This window comes from Haliotis asinina, chromosome 5 (genome assembly GCF_037392515.1).
Source record: "Haliotis asinina isolate JCU_RB_2024 chromosome 5, JCU_Hal_asi_v2, whole genome shotgun sequence".
NCBI classification, from domain to species: Eukaryota; Metazoa; Mollusca; class Gastropoda; order Lepetellida; family Haliotidae; genus Haliotis; species Haliotis asinina.
The window spans coordinates 45,970,983-45,993,181 of NC_090284.1; the positions used below are offsets into that span (position 1 = coordinate 45,970,983).

At 39.5% G+C, this 22,199-nt stretch overlaps 1 protein-coding gene across 1 annotated transcript in view; it reads right to left on the bottom strand.

The window, feature by feature from the left end:
- Nucleotides 1-21,991, bottom strand: part of LOC137283651 (RYamide receptor-like) — a 64,755-nt gene extending 42,764 nt beyond the window's left edge. The window contains exon 1 of the mRNA XM_067815259.1: nucleotides 21,239-21,991. Within this exon, the coding sequence (XP_067671360.1) occupies nucleotides 21,239-21,931 (693 nt within the window). The 5' untranslated portion in view covers nucleotides 21,932-21,991. The remainder of the gene's footprint in view (nucleotides 1-21,238) is intronic.
- Nucleotides 21,992-22,199: the final 208 nt, after the last annotated feature.

Here is a 22,199-nt window from a genome sequence, read left to right on the forward strand (position 1 = left end):
AGGGAAGATGAACAACACTGTTCAAAGTTTGTGGAAGCAATTGCACCATGTATCATTACACAGATCTATGTCTAACACGCATTCTTGCGGGGGTTCATACTTCGTACTGTGCATGTTCGTCTAAACAAATTTCATCATTGATACCTCATCAGCCCAAGATACCAACGGCGCGTAATGGTGCAATCGATGGGTCTCTAGGTGTTGGTTCCTGGAATATATCCACCTGACACTCTCTGTCATGATGATAATAGTATGGTCGGTTGGGGTAGACTTCCTCGCTAGACCATACAACGTGACCAGGCGCAACATTGGTCCGGCATGTCCATGGAATATTTGCACAGTGCTTAATTTTATGCATGTCATGTTGAATATCACAATGCGCGATACATCACCACATAGATTATATTTTGGAAGAAGAAATTAAGTAAAATTTGGAAGAGACCCCTAAAAGACCCTTGAAGATCCCGTTAGAATTGATCTTCCGATCCCATGCTTGTAAAAGGATCGGATGGTCAGGCACGCTGACTTTGTTTACACATCTCATGGTATCCCAGTTGCGTAGGGCGATGCTCATGTTGTTGACCACTAGATTCTCTGGTCACGACTGGCCATATAGCTGGAATATTGGTGAGTGCGCTTTAAAAAACAAAACAACCAACTAAAAGTACAAACTGTAAAGGTTGAATACACTTTTATTTACGTTATCTCTACCAGTTAACAGTTTCATTTGTGCTTTGAAAGATTTACAGTTAGTCAGTCTATTTCTGGACACTGCTGTTCGAACAGGTCGGAGAAACATCCCGAAAAACAAGGCGGTGATGCTTCGAACACGATACTGCAGTGTGTCTACGTGATGCAGTCCACAAACAACGTATGCGTTGACATCACGTCGATGATCTGGGCACTTCATGGAATACACGCAAACGCTCCCCTTAATATATAACCATTCTAACATTTCCTACCTCCTTCCAAATTTAGCGATTCGAGTCGGTGGAAAAGGCCGACGGCGATGATTTTCCTTTGATCCAGGATACAGGGAATTTAAGACAGAAGATCGATCTTAGCTCTCTCAATCAGCCGCTGCCATATGGTGTCGATCGTTACGGCCAGTGCCCTAAAGCTACGTCTCAAAAGTTTGTTCAACACACAAACTCAAGGAGCATTCTGTCTATCAGATAACTTAATTATGGCCATCGGCGTCCAATTATCTCATGTGAGGAATCACTCTAAGCATATGACGTGGTGTGACCCGGGTGTGTATGGTGATATGGTCCCTATCGGAACAGCACGTGCCAAACCTACAAGGACCTTTATCAGAGATGAACCAATGTATAACCTGGGTGAAATGCCAGGTTCTATTCTGTGAGTCTTTGATGAACAAACAAGAACACTCTTTACACATACCGGATGACATGAAGTACATGTTTAAGGACAATAGGTATTAACGTTCACACCTATAACTTGTTCCAGCAGGCGGCAGTACTAGGTTTCTTTTGTTGGTTTAAATAAAAATTCGTCTTTACAAAATGTCATTACTCGTCACAAAGATGCAATGACCATAATCCACGTGAATATAATTATGGACTGGCTTCGACAATATAAAACCGTGGTATCATGAAAATACTGTACGACACTGTTGGGTAGTAGACGTCCTACGATGTCACGAATGTATAGAAAGGATAAACGCAATAGGATGAGTATATTTGGTGCATTTGGGTGATGCTGCACATTCATAACGACCATGATGCAAAATTCATAGAGGCTGTAGAGTGAGAGAGTGATTATAGAAACACAGAGAGGCTATTGTTAGCAACATTTCACAGATCATTATTCATCAAATTCATACATGGACGTACTAGCGAGGAAAGACAGAGCACAATCATACCCAGTTTGAACAATTCATTGTGAGACTGCAACTCTTCCGGGAAACGACAATTTGCCAAAGTGCATTTGTTGCTGTTCTGAAACAAGGTTTAAGCTAAAAGATGCTGAATATTACAGACAGACCGTGAAAGTCAATACATTCAAAAGACTAACCTTTACTTCGGAATCATTCCCCATGAATGATCGACAAAATGGTCAATGATGACTGACAGATTATCCAATCAGGTCTAATGTCAGTTGCGGAAATCTCACCATTTCTCCACATGGACATATCGACTGGATATTTTGAAAGTTGGTTCTTACGGTAAAAGTATGTATTGTGAGACGTCGTTTCAGGCGTATTAGAACAGGTGTTAAAGAAATATGCTTATCTAATGACAATGCTGTCACCAAACTTCAAAATACTTCACTTCAATTTGAACATACGTACACTCGTGTCATCTCTTGATCCAGAACTGTTTTATTTCACGATATGACTCCTTGTTGTATGACTGTCAGCGTAAAACGTGTCACACGGAAAGAATGAAATTAATTACTCATTCAAAGAGATTCAAATAAAGAGGTAAGACTTTTCAAGAAGTGACATTACGGCGTTTGAACATAAACTTCAATCTTTATTTACTTTACTTCCTTGCGTTTTGTACTCGGTATGAAGAAGCAGTCAATATTGTGCAATCCAGAGAATCAACAATCGCCGAACTGATTCTACTTCAGGGGACCTGTGAAGAATAGGTCTTCTGCAACCTATGCTTGTCATAAAAAGGCGCCTATGCTTGCCGTAACAGAATCGGGGGCTCAGGCTCGCTGAGTTGCTTGACACATGTCATCTGTTCCCCATTGCGCAGATCGATGCCCATGATGTTCATCAAAGGATTGTCTGGTCCAGGCTCATTATTTCGCCGCCATATAGCTGGAGTATTGCTGAGTGCGGCGTAAAACTAAACTCACTCACTCACTCACTCTGCTTCAAGGCAACATTCATGTACTCACTGTCTCACTTCAATAGAGAAACTCTTTAACAACTGCAGAGAACGTAGCCTTTGAAAAGTCTTCCATACCCTTGAAAATGAAATGTAGATGTTTCAAACGTAAACTATATACCAGCATAATCGTTATGGAGGGTAATAATAATAACACAAGGACCCCCATCAACCATTAAGCTGCCACATCTTGTCATTTTTACAGAGAAACTGATCGTGTGGAAACAATTGCGGCTGGAAAAACATGAAAACATTGCTCTCATTTTGCATCCAGAAAATTATTTCCCATATGAGAGAAGTTTTCAATGCGTAAATCATACCCAGTTTGACAGGTAATAACATGGGATGTTGACGGAATGATGAAAAACATGATTTTGTTTTTAAACAAACCGTCTCAGCCTGGTACATGGAGTACTTCAGCTTCATCCTATGACGCAGCGTATATACAAGAGGGTTCATTCTCTTGTTCCATTTTCACTAAGCAACGCCTAGTTAAACCATATATGTGACGTTATCATTTTAACAAGAAATTATGGAACAGATAATCAATCGTGGTATGGTAAAATAAGATTTCCTACTAAACAGACTACAGTTGTATGTTTAATTTAAATTTAAAACAATTCAATTTCAGATGAAAAAGGGTCGAGAGTGAGAAGAGAATTTTGCTTCAGGTAGAGCTTTCGAATTTGCAAGAAACGGTTGGACGAAAGGGGCAACGGCATGCATCATTTACTATGAGATAGTCTACTGACTAGTCTAGCGAATTACTACTAACTTGTATTCGGCCTCTGTTTCATGCAGGAAGCTTATGACAGTGTTGACATGATATTTCATGGTCTTAAACACACGTTGCTAGCTTACTCGCTTTTACTCTCTGACCATGAGCTCATCTATGGGCATTGTGTACCGTTCTGGTTCAAATTGTGAACCAATATATTCAACATATAATTATCACGGATTGCTGAGATTTATGAGTTATTCGGGCAATCTGGACTTTATGATCAGTGTCCGGAACAGATATTCCTCAGGGATAAACTGTCGCATTTCGGGACAGTTCAGAATCGGCATCCGGCAATCGTATCGCCGGCTCAACCATTCCCTACCCTAACATGAAATGTCATGTCTGTCAGGACATACTGCTCTCCTCATACTGCTTCGTCAGACTCCTCCACATCCTTGAAACCTCAAGAGAGTAAAAACTTATATATATAGGGATAAATTGAAGTTTAAATGCGTGCGCTCTCTTTAAAGGCGTGAAAATATATTTGTATGCGCTGGTTTTCACCAAAGACAAGAATAAAGTTTATTTTACTGCGATGTAATTACGTCTAGGTACATATATACTGAGCTTGTCTTTTCGTTTACTTTGTGTATTTCGCCTGAAAACATAACAGAAATATAACTGCTATATTATTTATACTCTCTTGAATTAAATGTCTTAAGAACAGAATCAAGAACAGAAAGTGTTACATAAATCAACAGACTATTTGACATAACAGGAATGACGAAATATGCATCTTGTGTAAACCGCAATCACCAACAAACAAGTGATGGCGACCTTTAATCCTTTCTACTAAACTCTTGCGATGTTCTACGTCAAATGCAGGCACAATCGGCACTGTGATTTGTGACAAAACCCTCATAGGGTTTAATCTTTTTCGGGAGAAGAATGTGAGACATCTAAAACCAAACTGGAACCAAACGAGCACACCGTCTCCAAGACAAGATTCCTACCAGTTTGTGTCAGGCAATTATCTAAAGACACATGATGTATAGTAAACATGGACCACATCGTTTTCTTCCTTTTTTTGGATATAGAGTTTCAGGAGTGTAAGTCGTCCATGGTTGAGATACCGAAGAGAGTATAGGTGAACAATAAAAGTAAAGACATGTAACAGGGATGATTGACGGACCACACATAGCATATGTTATATCATCACAACACGAGATGTTGCTATCATAAAAACAACAGTAACAATAAAATGGAGGCGCCATTCCTATAGGTTTTCTAACTTGCAAATCCATCGCAAAGAGTGATGTATGTTTATATACATACGAGTGTTTGAATCATTGGTTCTAAGTTAGCATGCCATTGGTCGTACTTTCTTGTTTATTTGTTTAAGAAACGGGACTCAAAAGCTGAATTACATATACACACACGCTTCAAACATTCTTATTTAGGTGTGTAAGTGAGAGGCAATAATGTTCATGAACTGGCTTATTAACCATTAATAAACAATGTCATATGATCGATATTACCGAAATATTAGTGAAAACCTTTTCACCAAAATTTTGTAAGCCTCACGCTTTTAGAATGCGATGTTTTAACTGCTCGTCCGGCCGCTACGTGTAATGTTGTGCGCAGTGCACTTCCGAAAAAGAGCCAATATCGTCTTAAAACACACAGACAAAACTGTTGGTAGTCACTTGTTATAACCAGAAACGCAATGTCACTGAAAAGGGGTTAAGTCATATACGTGTATCACAGAAAGACACATTGCATGTAAGTAGCAGAGGACGACAGATGCAATAAACGTATACGTTAACATTGATTTCACATGAATTTAGGCATGGCTGCATTGTTAATTCCGGTGGATATATGAAGTAAAGTAACCATAAACAACACCAGACCTCAATGGCGTGCATTTGTGGGATATTGATATGTTGTTGGCGAGAAACTAAACTATATCTTCAAAATGTTCATGAACTGGCTTATTAACCATTAATAAACAATGTCATATGATCGATATTACCGAAATATTAGTGAAAACCTTTTCACCAAAATTTTGTAAGCCTCACGCTTTTAGAATGCGATGTTTTAACTGCTCGTCCGGCCGCTACGTGTAATGTTGTGCGCAGTGCACTTCCGAAAAAGAGCCAATATCGTCTTAAAACACACAGACAAAACTGTTGGTAGTCATTTGTTATAACCAGAAACGCAATATCACTGAAAAGGGGTTAAGTCATATACGTGTATCACAGAAAGACACATTGCATGTAAGTAGCAGAGGACGACAGATGCAATAAACGTATACGTTAACATTGATTTCACATGAATTTAGGCATGGCTGCATTGTTAATTCCGGTGGATATATGAAGTAAAGTAACCATAAACAACACCAGACCTCAATGGCGTGCATTTGTGGGATATTGATATGTTGTTGGCGAGAAACTAAACTATATCTTCAAAATGGCGTTAATATATGTTATGTCTGTTTCATTATATGGTGTTTGGGGTTTATTTTGTATTTATAACCTTTCACGTGGCCCTGTGGAGCATATTTCCCTTCTAACAATTGTCTATTTCCATTTGAAACTGAAACGTGCCAAATACTTCCTCTCGAAAAAAATGTTATAATCTGATACTTTTATTATAGTTTACACCTTATACATGCAATGATGGTTTTTTCTCTTGAATATATTTATGATAATGTGATACGAAAATAAGGTAAACATGATTTTGTTTTTAAACAAACCGTCTCAGCCTGGCACATGGAGTGCTTCAGCTTCATCCTATGACACAGCGTATATACAAGAGGGTTATGCATGTAGTGATGTGTTAAAGGTTAGAGACGCACTTACTTGATACAATGGATGTTACACGCCAGTTTAGGAACTATACCCATTGTATCATTTTGCAATTTACACCATTTCTTTTGCTCAGTTGTTGTCCCCTAAAGTGTCAGTACCGTTAAAATCGCCATTACACGCAGTCCGAAGCGACAGCCCATCCAACGTTCATTTAGGTTCAACATACACTGTTGCCTTCAGCGCCAGCGTTATGTACAAAGGAATGATGTGGTAGCCATGTATGAATGCCTTCCTACATATCAGTGCACCACAACTCTTTCACCACGAATCAACTGCGAGCTTCAATGACTGTTTTAATCTTGTCTAGACTCTAAATAACATTTTCCCTTATCAAAACAAAGCAAGGTATTTGATAGAAGGAACGGTTCGGCGATGTCCAATTACCTGCGAGTTCAATACTTTCTGGTATCACTGAAGAAATCCTGATTTGTATTCTAACGCCAGTCTTGCTGTCATGAAAATGTTCGGCTGATGGACTAAAGCTCACTCAAACGGAAAAAATAATTTGATCATTGGAAATTGTTTGAAATCGTTTGAAAGCCAACATTCATTATACACAGCCGAGAAAGCGCTCTCAATCTCGCTGATGTACTGGCAATCGGAAGCAAGATTTAGACCTTTGGTTCCAACGCGCTGAAAAAATATATCATATTATATTATACAATGGAGAAACAACGGGGCTTTCCATTCTGGTTGTGCGATTGTATAGAGACTCAGAAATTTTGGAATACTTCATTCACAACTTGTTACGAACTGCGTACAAACACGACAGTTTCATGACGTACACGTGAACATCATAGGAGTGAAATTCGAAATTTACAGTAAAAAGTGTTTGTATGTTGCTGTAAATGTAAGTGATAACAACAGACTAAAAGTGTTTCCGATATGATTTTAAACGTGGCTGCTGTCATGTCAGGAAAGGCTGTGTGCAAATGGCATGTTTGAGTGAGTGGGTGAGTTTAGTTTTACTCTGGACCAGATAATCCACTGACCAGCAGCATGAGCACTGATCTGCGCATGTTGACATGTGTCAACCACGTCAGCGAGCCTGACCACCCGATCCCGTTAATCGCCTCTTACGACAAGCACAGTCGCCTTGTATGGCAAGCTTGGGTTGCTGAAGGTCTATTCTAACTCGGACCTTCACGGGTCGGCATGGTGGTAGTTAGTACACGACAGAGCATTGTGACAATATTGTCTCAGTATTTCTCAGTCAGTAATTAATAGATTACTATCACGATATCCACAGACAAGTAACGCCCATGGCAATTGTCGATCTGCTCGACCATGGTGCGACAACTGACGCACAAGATGGTTTCACCCAACGACTACGTTACAAAAGCGTGGTCAAAGTGCCTTCAAATTTGTACAGAGCTACAGGTGTTAGAGTGAGTGGACGTCCTTGACAAGCGTAACAGAGCTAACACCATTCATGTCTTTCATGGGCGTGTCACCTGGCTGAACTACCGTGACAACATCCAGGAGGAACACGTGCTGTCATCTGCGCGTCAAGATATACATAGTTTTGGCAACTACGATGGCAACCGAAAAGCGTTTTGGACTCTGACTGGAGAACATAAACCACCTTTACATGGCAATGCAAATCACAGGAAGGTGTTCATTTTACACAGATAACCTACTTATGTCATTAAAGATTTAAAATGTTAACAGTTGTGACACCTTTTTATTGAATATTCGCTTGTAGTTTTACAATCTATATTGTTTCGTACCGTGCTCATTTATTAGCTTGTAGTTTTGCAATCTGTACTGTTTCGTACCGTGCTCATTTATGCAATCGTGAAATGTGCAATGTACGAACATCCATCGATTGAGGGGGAAATACTAGTTCCTTGAGCATGCTCTAATTGCGTGGATATGTGCCCTCTATAAATATCCTATAATGACATCACATTTGTAAATATGTCATTTAGGTCGGGTAATTATCTTTGCCCATCAGCATTGTGTAATACAGCTTGACCGTAAAGCTTCACCGTACGATGTTAGTTGACAAGTAACTAATGTCTTGTCGACGCATGCTGACTCGAATTTCACCAAAACGTCTGAAAAGGAACAGTCAAATTGAATGGTTAACACGCTATAAGTCTAAGAAACAAAACACGCTGTCGGCCTACATGACAACAGACATGGACAGTATCCTTGATGAGGACGGTTAAATATTACGTCGCGCGTTATCATTCTCAAGTATCACTTGCATTAGTTGGGTGATGTTCACAGCTCACGAAGGGAAAGAAGTAGTCTGTCATTGAGACCCTGAAGTAAATACTAGTATATGAAAGAAAGAAAGCGGCAAGACCATATTTCTAATGAGGGCTCCTTTTTTATTATGGTATATGTTTTAAACTATTGTGAATATATATTTATGTGGCGGATATGTCAACCTGTCATGTGTATATTTTACTAGAATACACGGGTTTTGTTTGGTTACGTTTCCGTTTTTCATGGTGTGAAAGTTAGAAAACTCCAGTTTTGTTATGAAGTGTGCGTTTGGCGCCATGTAACGCTCACTCCGAATAAAGAAAAATTTAGTATTGTAGGTATTAATGGGAAATTAGACATTCAGACATCGTACTAGCTTTTGACCAAGCATGTCATCAGTCTCCACTAATTGGGGGATTTAACAGAGCGTTTTCTACTAAATACAAAATCTTGTCATATGCAAAAACATTTCCACCGCCAACATCACTAGAAATAAGAGTGTACTTTACTGGCTGTGCTTTTGAAAACAGCATGTGCGTGTTATACATATGTATATATTCCTGCTCTTTCCTACTCAGGACATCCAAGAACTGTGTCCAGAGTACAGAGTACCTTCTCCGACAAAATGCAATCCTCCGATCACTCGTAGATTTAAATGTCCACCATACCCGCCCTTCTGCAAAATGCACTATACCAACATGATACAAGTGAGTGAGTGAGTGAGTTTTACGCCGCACTCAGCAATATTCCAGCTACATGGCGGTGGTCTGTAAATAATCGAGCCTGAACCTAACAACCCAGGGATCAACAGCATGAGCATCGATCTGCACAATTGGGAACCGATGACAAGTGTCAACCAAGTCAGCGAGCCTGACAACCCGACCCCGTTAGTCGCTTGTTACGACAAGCATAGTCGCCTTGTATGGCAAGCATGGGCTGCTGAAGGCCTATTCTACCCCAGGACCTTCAAGGGTCACATGTTACAAGAAACCATCATGAAGAATTAAGATATTTCGTAATCCGTACATGGACTTTGCGCCAAGTTCTAAAAACATTTTTTATTGTTAAATAATTCCTAAAAGTGTTCTGCTTAGATATCCCCCACATATTGTTGACGAACAAATAGACATTTAGTGGCGTAATCATTGATCGGGAAGCCACATAAATATTTGTTCAAATATGACCCTACACAGTAATCACCACCGTGGAAGCAGTCAGAATGTTAACTTTGTATGATACCCGTACAGATTAACCACATACAGGAATAATATTTCTGTTCTTATACTTTTTGCATTGCCTTGTTTTAAGTGTAGTTGGGTTTCGATATATATTCACGTTCTCAGAGGGCTGTATCGGTCTGTTCAGTGACTAGACACCATAAGCTGACGTCCTTCATCTTTGTAAAACCGGTTCATCTTAATTATTTGTCCATTATCTCCAACACCAACAAATAAATACCTATTTAGGTTACAACTAAATGTGCATGTTTTAAGAAAGGTGTATTAGGCAAATATATTCGGAACAATTAATCAAAATAAAATGAGACCACTTCATTACGTTGTTCCTTAATGTCTCCAGGATCCTTCGTCCAGATTGTTTTTTCTCATCGCTCTCTGCGGGTTCCGCGCTAATGTTTCCTCCGGAGAAACGGGGATATATGACTCGTCTCGTTGACACATTTCACCAGTAATTAACAATTCTAAAGTCCCGTAAAAGCATCGCTGCTGTCAGTGCCCATGTGTGGTTTAGAAAACCTGTGTCCTCGCCCAGAAGGTGTGTGTTCTCCAAGTGCTCGGATAACATGTGTACTTTTGTCGACATGTGTTATTCACTTCATTTAGCGTCGCCATAGGAATAAAGTAATAAACCCAAAGAATTTTGATAACATGTCTGTGAGGTGTTTCGAATAAATGGTATATCGATAGTCTGATACGTCATTTTTGTATCTAACCTCCGCAGGACCCCAAAGAAAGTCAACTCTTCGTCATTATCAATCCCTTAAATGTCAATATATTCATTTTCACACTTCTGTGAGACTCTAGACTCTCTTTTGCGGGAAACTGATTGGTTGAAACAAGAACAGAGTCTCAAGACTTATTTCCTGCTCGTGTAGTGCCTCCATAATTGCCAGTTAATTGTAGAACTGCCCTAAGGGGAACTCTTTTAACTTGATAAACAACATAAAAACGTTTATGGGTTTCTTGTTCGACTGACATCGACTGTGGGGAATTTTGTACATGTGCCCAGCATTCCAAATCTGTGTAAACATTTTTTTTATAATTCACGACAGAGCAATGGAATGACAAATTAACATTTATTAGTGATCTGGTAAAAACTTAGATTTCTTATGGACGTGGACCCGGATTTTTTTTACTTAACTCGGTACATGATATAGCTTTAAAAAGGATTATGTTGAATAATAAGTTGAAGCATACCAATGCCACATGCATGGACATGGTCTAATGGTCGCTCGACATCATGCCTTTTACACAAAATGCTGTGAAGGTATTCACGATATCCCAAGTGGGAAGAACAGAACACTCGTACCGTTAAGAAACTCTCACCTTTAAATATCGACGTTTGAGCGCAACGTTTCCAAAAGATTCTCTGGTGAGCAATTTTGAGATTCGAGCTCACGATCACCTTGACTTTGATAAGGGAGGCACATATCGTGTGTTTCATAACACATTGGTTTTCAATTGTTGCATTTTATTTGAACATGCGCTAAGGCAATGTTTTATTTCATCACTTCATATTAAAGCGTTCTTGAAACAAGATCTATTCTCGGAGGTACATAAAAAAACCTGTTTCCTCTATATACTTTTTAATGTTTGAGGTGAGCGACTAAACTGTTATACACGTCAGACATAAATAAACGTGGAAAGGAAATACACGCACGGTGTGTTCAAATCTTACGCACCCGAATCCCCAGTGATTAAAGGCGATGAGTTAAGGCCGCTGAAAAAGCTCTCTAGCTCAATTTGCGGGCAATTACCACACGACAAGCAGATGCGTATTAATTTCCTAAAAGCTCAAACTGCACTGACTAAGCATTGATTTATAGTCGATAAAAGGTTAACAATAATTACAGATTGGGGCTATTTACGCTTGGCATGTGGCAAATTAATCGTTGATGAACTGACTGATGAAGAAGTCGATTATATGTCTCTCTTAATCATTCAATGCTTCAGAAAACACCGTAGGGGTTGTGGATCGCTAATTTCATGAACCAAGCAGTTGGTTCTTGAAAGTATAAACACATGTATCACAATTTCAGTGTTATGTGTGGACATTTGTGTATATGTTGCACAAGTACATGTATTGAAAGAGTGAAAAGGGTTAGGTGTAGGGACCTAGTGGTCACGCCGAAGAGCCGAGTTCGATTCTCAACATGAGCACAATATGTGAAGCCCTTTTCTGGTGCCCTTGTGGATATTGCAGAGATCCACGACGTAAGAGACGATTCATTCCCTCAATTATTCAAGTCGAGGGCCAGTGAGGTAATGCCGCATCCGCTAATTGGTACTAGTTTTCAAGATTGTCTGTAAATGCGCGAGGTTTGGACAGACAAACGAGTGCAAAATGTCATCTCTCAGGCTTCATACACTTTTATTTAATTGGCTAGTTCATCGACATTGACAACCCGATTCAGTGATGTTGGAATACCTGCAGAAAAAGTGCATTGGCAATATAAGAATATGTTTATGGAAATATACATGTAGTGTGGATCCAGTCCGCTTAACCTCGTTCCACGATCCAATAGATGCCCGAATAAAGTTAACCACAACGAATTTCATTCAACCTTGTTACATCGACGCATGCCTGCTCTCCCGAGATTGTATCACGTTTCCAAAGGTGTGGGTTTTTCGTCGAGCATACGGACTGCAAATCACTTTGCACTATCTGATGAATGAAACGGTTCACATTTATGAACACTGTATACATGCAGCATGTCTAAAGTTACCCCTTTTGAATGGTATTGTGTCTAAAGGATCTAAAGGATGTGTGTGTGAGTGCGTGTATGTCTGTGAGTGTGTGCGGTTGTGTGTGTGCATGATTGTCATAATCCATTGGTAGTGAGGGTTTTATCAAGAGAGATTATATAACGTCTTTACCATGCTCACACGATGACCGTTTTCGTCACATTTGTAAGTCAAAATTCACAAGCTAATTTGCGATTATTTGCTACAGAGGACACTTTGTCATTAGCGATGTGATTGTTCGCAGCTGACGTTTTTGAATATAGCGTATCAATAACCGAGTTCGGAATTAGGAGGTCCGATTAACGCTGGTCTCAGTGAACATGTCAGAATACTGATGAATAGAATGTGTTCTTTAATGTGTGCTGCTTCATTCTTGCTCAGAACAGTCTTATTCCAAACTGAAGAAGAACCAATGCAAGCAGACTGTAACAGCCAACATATTCAATTTAGTCTCGCACCTTCAATTACGCCAAGCTGGTTCACTACAATGCGAACCCAACAAGTCTGCAATTGTTGACATTTGTAACTTGCTTAAGCTTTACATAAAGAAACACTTACGACAAACATCACACTCTTATGCCTTACGTCACCAAGCCTGCAATAGACAAAGCTACTGGTGATCACACCGTCCTGCAAACATTTCACCACTATCGCTTCCCGAAGGCAATTTATTAAACCCCAGAACGTTCGTGCGTTTACATCCGTGCTTCATTGCCAGTTGTAAAATACGATAATCGATAACGTTAAATTTATAACCTTTCTCTTATTCGCTTGGAAGAAAAACTCCGCAACAAATCATTTGGACTCAAATAAAATTTGAGAAACCTCGTGTCAATCACATTGGCGTTTACGTCGCATTTCAACACATTACGGGGCCGCACATATCTCAGAGCAAGAGGAAAAATGTTGAAATATCACGTAAACCATTGCCTGAGAAAAGTTAATTGTTCCATATCTTTGATACGACGTCCACACCCTATATGTCCCTAGTACGGTGATCTACCTTCAGCTTTTGGTGATCAATAGCCCATTTTTACATGTATTGTCCCACAACTAGTTTTCTGCTGTTAAAGGTATACGCTAGCTATTTTGAACTCCTTTTGTGATACAATAGTTATTTTACAGTCCTTCGATGACTGGTTATTTAACTACTAAGTCTTGTATTTATTGTGAATGTTCACTATCTGGCTGAATTATGGCCGAGAAGACGTTATAAACTGTAATTCACTCACTCTCACTCACCCCATATCAACAGAGTGGGGATAACCAACCATCTATTTCATACTTGTATCTCTGATAGAAAATACATGCCATGAAGAAACGAAACATGTTTCCTTTCCCACAATCCTGTTATCTGGCTGTATAGCTATTCTAACAAAATATAAATATAAAGCCCACCTGGTTTATCTCCCTGAGTAGTCATGTCGACAGTGCGAACATTTAAATAGATTCATGTGTGGTTTCATGACTATGCACGATACCATATGGCTAGAATTTAGTTTGAGATACGCATAAAAAATGAACCACTTTCATGTTGAATATGTATGCCAAGATAACACAGAACACGTATGGCGTCCTTTAAACCTTATCACCAGGTGCTTAACATGATAAAGCAGTTCCCCCGAAAACATCTCAGTAAAGATCTGATTTGTTCTTTGTGTTATTTTATCAACGTATATCCTTTAGCGAACGACACGATAAACGTTCGAAAAGTACTTAAGAGAGGTAACACTTCAAAGCATCGACATATAAATTGAAAAAGGCAAGATTATAGACAGTTGTCATCATGCCATGTGTATTCATCTTTTGAAGACTAAGTGATGAGGTCCACCTGTGTCGTTACAGAAATAGACGTGCTGTTGTGTTCGAGATGGACGAAATACCAATATGCAGAAAAGGTTTAGTCCAGTTCAATAATCGTATTTTAAAAAATGGTTCTATGATATTATTTTTCAAGTGCGATCGCCAGTTTAATCACTGCATTCGGGTTTGTTTTTGTTTCTAATATTCGAGATCACAGTCACTAGATCTTCGCGTTTACATTGTTTTGCCAAAGACAGAAGCGTTGGATTGTGAATTAAAACATTGACATCCCACTTGAGCTATATATTGCTTATTTTGATATATAACAGTCCATAGTTGGAACTCGTCAGTGAGGGGTTCTGTTTGTGGGACAAGAAAACACGTTAAAAGGCGTGGGTGGCAGGGATTATTAACGTCACTATCAACAATAACGTACGTCATCACAGAATGTTGCCACAACTACACACGGGCGTACTGGCTGTACATCTCTCTAGATTAAACTCTTGACTAATATACCATTTATGCATTGGAAAATCTTTTCCTTTATAGAACAGCTAGGCTTTATACAAACGCTGTTTTTGCAACGTGATGTGCTTTCATAATTTCATGATGCGTTTAAGCCTCTACGTCAGCCACACATTCATACACGGATGAATGATATTGGATAGCAAACAACGAATCACCTTAAAGTCTTTTGATATAAAAAAATATCCAAACTTGTCGATCGACCCACGAACCTTTACTACTTTCATCTTTTAGTCTTGGCGTATAAGATGCCAAGAGACAGCCGTGTGAGATTGACCACAGAAATATACTTCCGTCAAGTGGCACTTCTATATGTGTGAACCACAATAAAATCATGCCTATTCAGAAAGTAAACCGTCGCACTTAACGTTATTTTGATTATCTTTAACTTAAACTCTTTCTATCTTAAACTTGACACTTTCATCCTGTTTCGTCAACAATGTAATAACTTTATTAGTTCATATAATAACACAACAACTTTAATATTATGCATTCTGTATGAGGCAAATACGCAAGTGAATGCGGCAATGTTGAAATGCAATAGAAAAGTAGAATCAACCAACCAACAAATTTGTATGATAAATATGTAATTCCGTTTATGCAGCTTAACCACTCTTGAGAGCATTATTGTTTGACGTCATATTCTTCTTTTCGATTATGTATTTTGTTGATGAGTCCTATAAGACTTTCTGGTGACCTTCACTTGTTGACGATTAATTGGTCTGGGTCAATCCCTGCGTACAGTTACAGCGAGATCCCTCTAGCACTGATCAATATATATCATCATCTTTCAAACGTATACTGAGCTGTTACTACATTGCCAACTTATCGGAACGTGGAAAGAGTAGATTGTTGCACATATCAGGTCCGTTTGACGAAACCATCCTCGGTCACTGTGAGCAGGTGTTAAAGTATGTGGATCACCATCCAACATAGACAAGGTTGATCACCAACCAACCTTCGTTCGCTTAGTGTTGTATATGTTTACAGAGAAAGAGGTCGTCCGTCTACACCTTGTCGTATAGTTTTAAAATGTAACATCCATGTTGCAATGACGCTATGTCAAGGGAGATCTCGGTCTAGATTATTGGTAGTAACAAAAGTGGTTAACATATACAAGCAACCGATCCCCTTATATATGCAAAACAATGTTGAGTTACGATTCCGACGATATAGTGTACATGTGTTTATGAAGTATTTTCCAGTTATGATGATATGTCTACATTTGAGTACATGATCCGCAAAAGCTATTCTGAAACACTTTCACCGACATATGTCAGTTGATTTATTCCATGCATGAACTTAACCTAAATACAAACTTTAAATTGTGAATCCAAACATACAGATGAAAATTTTCTTTGAACTCTTATGTTTGATGTTTGAAGAAAAGTGGAGAAGCCAATTTCATTAGCTGAAGCAAGATGGAAACACCGGTCATTATCTCCTGAAGGGAAAGTTTAATGTAACACAAAGTGGCATTGCTGTAATGAGTAGGGATTAGAGAAACAGCACACCAGATGTAGCCTTTCCGCATTAAAAGCCCGTTCTCTTTACTACAAGAAACAGAAAATGTGTGGTACACAGCAATTGCACAAAGTGATATTGTAATAATTAACGTAGTTTGAAGAGATGCCACACGGTGATGGAGCCTCTTCGACAATTAGTTGAGTACCACGGTGCCAAAAGTTATAAAAAGGCAATGCCCTACATAATGTGCTCTTATAAAAATAATGCGTTTATATTATGTAACCCGTTCCTTCATGTCTTTGCCAGGATCCTCGCCGCCGACTGCGCAGTAGGCTCTATACCACTCTTGGGAGGACTTGCCGAATGGCATATTGCCCCCTGAAAACACCACACGTGTTTAGAAATAAGAAACAAGTAAAAGACATTTGTTTTAATAGCATCTGGACTGGGCACTCGGGTTCCCATAGGCACTTCCTTTTCACAGAAACATTTGGAAACGTTATAGGTTGGCCACATAATTCTCTGGATGGTAAAGTGGAAACAGTCCTGCGATTATCATCGGTTAACTCTAAATAGAAACGGCATTGCTCATGTGTTATGGGACTGCGTAATTAGCTCCAGGGCCAAACGTGCCTTTTTCATAGCGCTTCTTGTGAATGAGATGTCATTAAACAAATACGTAAAAATGTCCTAAGGAGAACTACACGTTGTAGACATTTCTGATAGAATATGACAAAAGATGATGCCTGTGAAGTTAGGAATGTTTTTCTTTCATTCTGTCATCCAGATACAATGCCTATGTTGAGTAACGCTTCTCATATTTTATCTAATTAATTATTGACATGTTGGAATGTGTTAGTCTTTCCCAGTTACTTCTGCATTAAACTAACTATTAAGGACGGCAAAAGAAACGCAACTGCTTTTTCATCACGTTTTCTAAATAGAAAACATGAACCTGAAGGCTTACTTTTATGAAATTTCTTTTTTCCGAAACCTACGTTTCTTTGGTTGTACATTATACATAGCCTTAGATGGCGGCAGTATTGAATGAGAATGGAGAAGAGGCACAGTTATAAAACCTGTAAGAAAATGTACCTAACGTGAAAATGAATAAGATGAGTGGTTGTTTGAGTGAGTATTTAAGTGAGTGAGTGCGACTATCATTCTCGGAACAGTATTGCAGAGACCTAGATTTAGATCACTGGTGAAACCAATAGACACTGGTATGAGGCCAATAAAAGGTCATATTGTTAGCGATGGCCATGTCTCCAGCAAAATTATAGTGCCAGTAAAAGCATGTATAATGATTTCTCATTGTGTTAGAAAATAACACGTGTCTCCCTATTGGTTGGCCTGTCTAACTATTTGACCGGTTGTGGATAGTTTAGTACACATTTGCGCTTTCTTCAAAAGGTAAACCTTCTGCTAAAGGTGACATTCAACTAAATTAATGCTTCAATTCTAATATTCTCACAACATTTCAAATTAATGGATTATATGTTCAAATTCCATGCGGCAAATATATTTGGCCTGACGCTGTAAGCTCCTAACACTGACTGTTATAGTCTTTAACATTAGACACATGAATAAGGCTCTAATAAGTTAGGAAAATTAGATTAAAGTTTTAAAGTGTTACTATTTTAGCATGTCGGTTTTATCACATGTTGTGGCACAACCGTGTTATTAAATTTGTCTCAAGCCCTTCTAATGGTAAATGGCACCCAGGAGCATATGCCACGGTTACTAGTCTTTACGTTCTTTAATGTTTTCTTGGCGTTTTCATTTTAGATAGCTGTGTACCCAAATACCGGCCTCAACAGCTCGTATCAATTTACCACGTTTCCCTGATTAATATCGACGGATGTGAACCCAATTAGAAGCAAACTATTTTCCACATTCCACGTTTAAAAGATTTTTTTTTCAAAAACAAGGAAGTAGCATATTGATCATCATATACATTTAATGGAATCCAGATTTCCATCATCTTGTTCTAGTTGGAAAGTACCTTTATTCAGAGTCACGGATGTTCAAGCTTATATACACCACGGTCTCTTTCGCAATTAACGGAAGATATGATCCAGTTGACGCCGTTTCCTCTGTAGTCACATTTCTATTATTTGGTCAGAATATGTCACATCTGGAACTCAACCCTTGATGGTTTGAGGGTGAAAAGTGCAACGGTCAATTCTTGTATATGAGTGCATGCGTTCATGATTCTTTACCAAATACTGATACCAAGTGTTCGCGAATGGTGAACGTACCCTCCCTAATCAGTGGCATCTATCACAACACACATTCCAAATATGTCCATATATTTTCTTAACTCTGCATTGCAGAGGTTGTGCAAAAGACGCGGCTTGAAACCAATGCGGATCCAGCACTGACACAATTAAGACGTCACTTCTATAGTCTTTTATATGTAACTGGCAATAAGGTTAATTCCAGCGCAAACCTACTTTCGTTGTCCTTCAACGAGGATTTCAGGCTTACAATAATTGAACCCTTATATTCCCCGAAGGAGTTCTTCTCAGATCACTGTGAGTATCTATTTAATACTCAAATACGCGGACCTTTAATGTCTGAGCATGCCAGTTAGCAGTATGGTATTATGGAGCAAGGTGTCCTAATGGCTTTCACACATTGGTCAGTGAAAGTGGAAGGGTCACTGCAAGTAGCTTGTATATCTTGCTCCAGTTCCTAATTCCACTAAAGGAAGTCTGACTTGGCAGAGAATTAGACACTAGGATCCAATTAGCATCCTGGGGAAATGGGCCAGATAAATAACAGAGAATGCCTTGTCTTAAAATCACTATCTATTCATTTATAGATAAATAAATTCTCCATTATCATACATCCTGAGAGAAAGTGTCAGCTTCTAGACAAGACGTGCTGTCTGGTTTAAGCTGAAGTCGTTTTGACTCAGTAATATAATGGGACATCGATGGATAAATAGTCTTTCGCACTGAACACGGTAACCTTTATACAGAAAGTACAAATGCAACCACGCAGCACTTAGTGATTATTAAAAACTTCAAATAGTTTTGAAGTGATCATCTCAGTTTGTGCTTTGAGATGAACTCTGAAAACATAATGCACATGTGTAAGTATGTATCTTTTCAACTACACTTGTATGGAGATTCCCTGATACAGCACAACCCTTTAGGAGATCCAAGAATGACATCCGTACTTCCCATGATTACCACTTCCCAGTCTATGCTCTTTCCGACTTTCACATACAATTGTCGAGCAATGTCATCGAACAATGTCTACATGGAGAATACACATGAACACGTGTACGGTAATGTCTTTGATTGTCTTTGATGAGCGGGAAATGATTGTAGTATGTGTGACACTGCAGAAAGAGACCCGTGAACGTAGAATAGACCTTCATCAACCCATGCTAGCCATGAAACGCGACTATGCTAGTCTTAAGTGGTGACTAACGGGATCGGGTGGTCTGGCTCGCTGACTTGCTTGACACATGCCATCGGTTCCCAATTGCGCAGATCGATGCTCATGCTGTTGACCACTGAACTGTCTGGTCCAGACAGCCGCCATAAAGCTGCGGCGTAAAACTAAACTATCACTCATTGTAAGATTGTTCTGGTACAACGTGTATGGACGTATAATGACAATTTACACTACAAGATTGACGCCGAGATACATCCTATAAAACCTAGTTTCAGCAAAACGTTCCCATTTCTTTAATCTGCTCTCCGGTTTACTGTGTATATGGTGTGCGAGCAGTGGAAGGAGCATCCTGTGCTGTGTGTTTTATCAGCTTGAGATACAGCACGTGTAACCGCAGATGATATACAGGCTATTCTTATCTAGTCGCTGATTTCCCAGGAGCTTAGCCCTGGGGTTACAATTCTTTGATAAACTGATTTGATTCTGACACTCTGGCGCTTCAAGAATGCAGCCTGACACAAGAAAGTTTAGTATAATGAAAAGGGAGCTCATTACTCTCTGAGTAAGGCTGATATTTGAGTAGACGTTGGAGTGGTTAAAAGTACAAGGATGATTTCAGGAACCCATTTGGTGGGGACGCTGGACCAGCGCTCACTTCTTACAATCTTGTGTTTAAACTTTGTTTCCGATTGTTTCCGATTTATCATCGGGAGCCGTTTTGCACATATATCTTGATTCCTTTGCCGTACATAGTCTATCCACAGAGCGCCTCCGTGGTTATTGTGATGGAAAGCAGATTGTCGGTTTTATGATCACCACGGCGTATCATACGATAGATTTAGATAGATGGTACTTGATATTGCCCTGCCTTCAGTTAACACTGGTATAGCTCTTGGAAATACACCGACTGACTGAGTTCGTACAATATGACATGTTCGAACAATGGCTGAGAGTGGTATGACCCATGTTTACCTGTAACGTTTAGCATCAGACTTCCGGCGTCCAACGTGCCATTTCAATACGCAAGCAAAGTAAAACCGTATTAGCACAATAAACACCCGCGTGCGCGCGCACGTTCTCACACATGCACACATACTCATACACCTGCACCAAACGAGATCGCTATACTTATTTCTCATGACTTCACTCTGACAATTTGTTAATTACCATTCATTGACATTTTAAAGGCATCATTGTTATCGCGTTACGTCGAATGTCATTATTTCCGTACTATTTATAGTGTTCCAGTTACATATTTCAGTGTACATTAAGGGAATAGATCACGATTATGTTCCGTTACTATGTCTCCGCCATTCTATCTGGCTCACTTCCGTCAACAAATACTTAAAGACATCGATAGTTATCGAATTAGCTCACCTTTTTCTTCGCAGCGGCCAGCTGTAGGCGACGTTTGTTGCCCTCGTCGCTTTTGAAGTTCTTCACCCATATGTTGTAGCCGATTTTGGAGTATGAAAATATCAGTATCACAAGTGGTCCAAAATATTGTAAAACCATCAGTACCACACTATATGTATATTTCTTTGAATGGTCTTCCCACACCTCAAAACACTGTCCACTTGTGTTTGAGTAGTAAACGAGTTTTGATTTCAGGAATATAGGCAACGGTATCGCCAGCGATACAGTCCAAATGGCTGTTATCACAAAGACTGTTTTTCTGGGTGTGATTCTTTTAAGGAAAGGGTGCACTATCACAATATAACGATCCAGGCTCATGGCAACTAGAGTGTAAGAACTGAGTACCACAGTCACTACCTGTATGTACTGAAACACCGGACACATCACAGCCGGGAAGGGCCAGTAGTTTTTCAAATTGACAGCAGCAGTGAAAGGTATGCAAAACACCGCTAACAGTAAATCACTGACTGCCAAATTCACTATGAAATAGTTTGGAACTGTGTGCATCCGCTTGTAAGCAAATACTAAGTAGCAGACGACACCGTTCCCCCCAATTGCTGTGATAGTAATAATCGAGTACATTATGATGAGAATAATCTCCATATACTCCGAGATTTTCCAAGGAAACTGATCCTGCAGCTCTGTATCGTTCATTCTTTATTACTCCTCAGCGTTTCATAGAAGAAAGTGTCCCAGAAGCTGAAAATAATGTCCATCTCCCTGGCTCTACCTCAGCGGTAGAGAGTCGGCTCGCCTCTTGCTTCTATCGCTGCCGCCAACACCTGCGCTAGGATCAGTCAATAATGTTGCCACAGTCCACAACACCAATCCTCTGCTTGGAAACCAACTGGGGCGATTCGCTAACAGATATACGTGACTCTTCCTTATCAAGGGGTATCCATTGTGCCTTGGGTATTGAAAC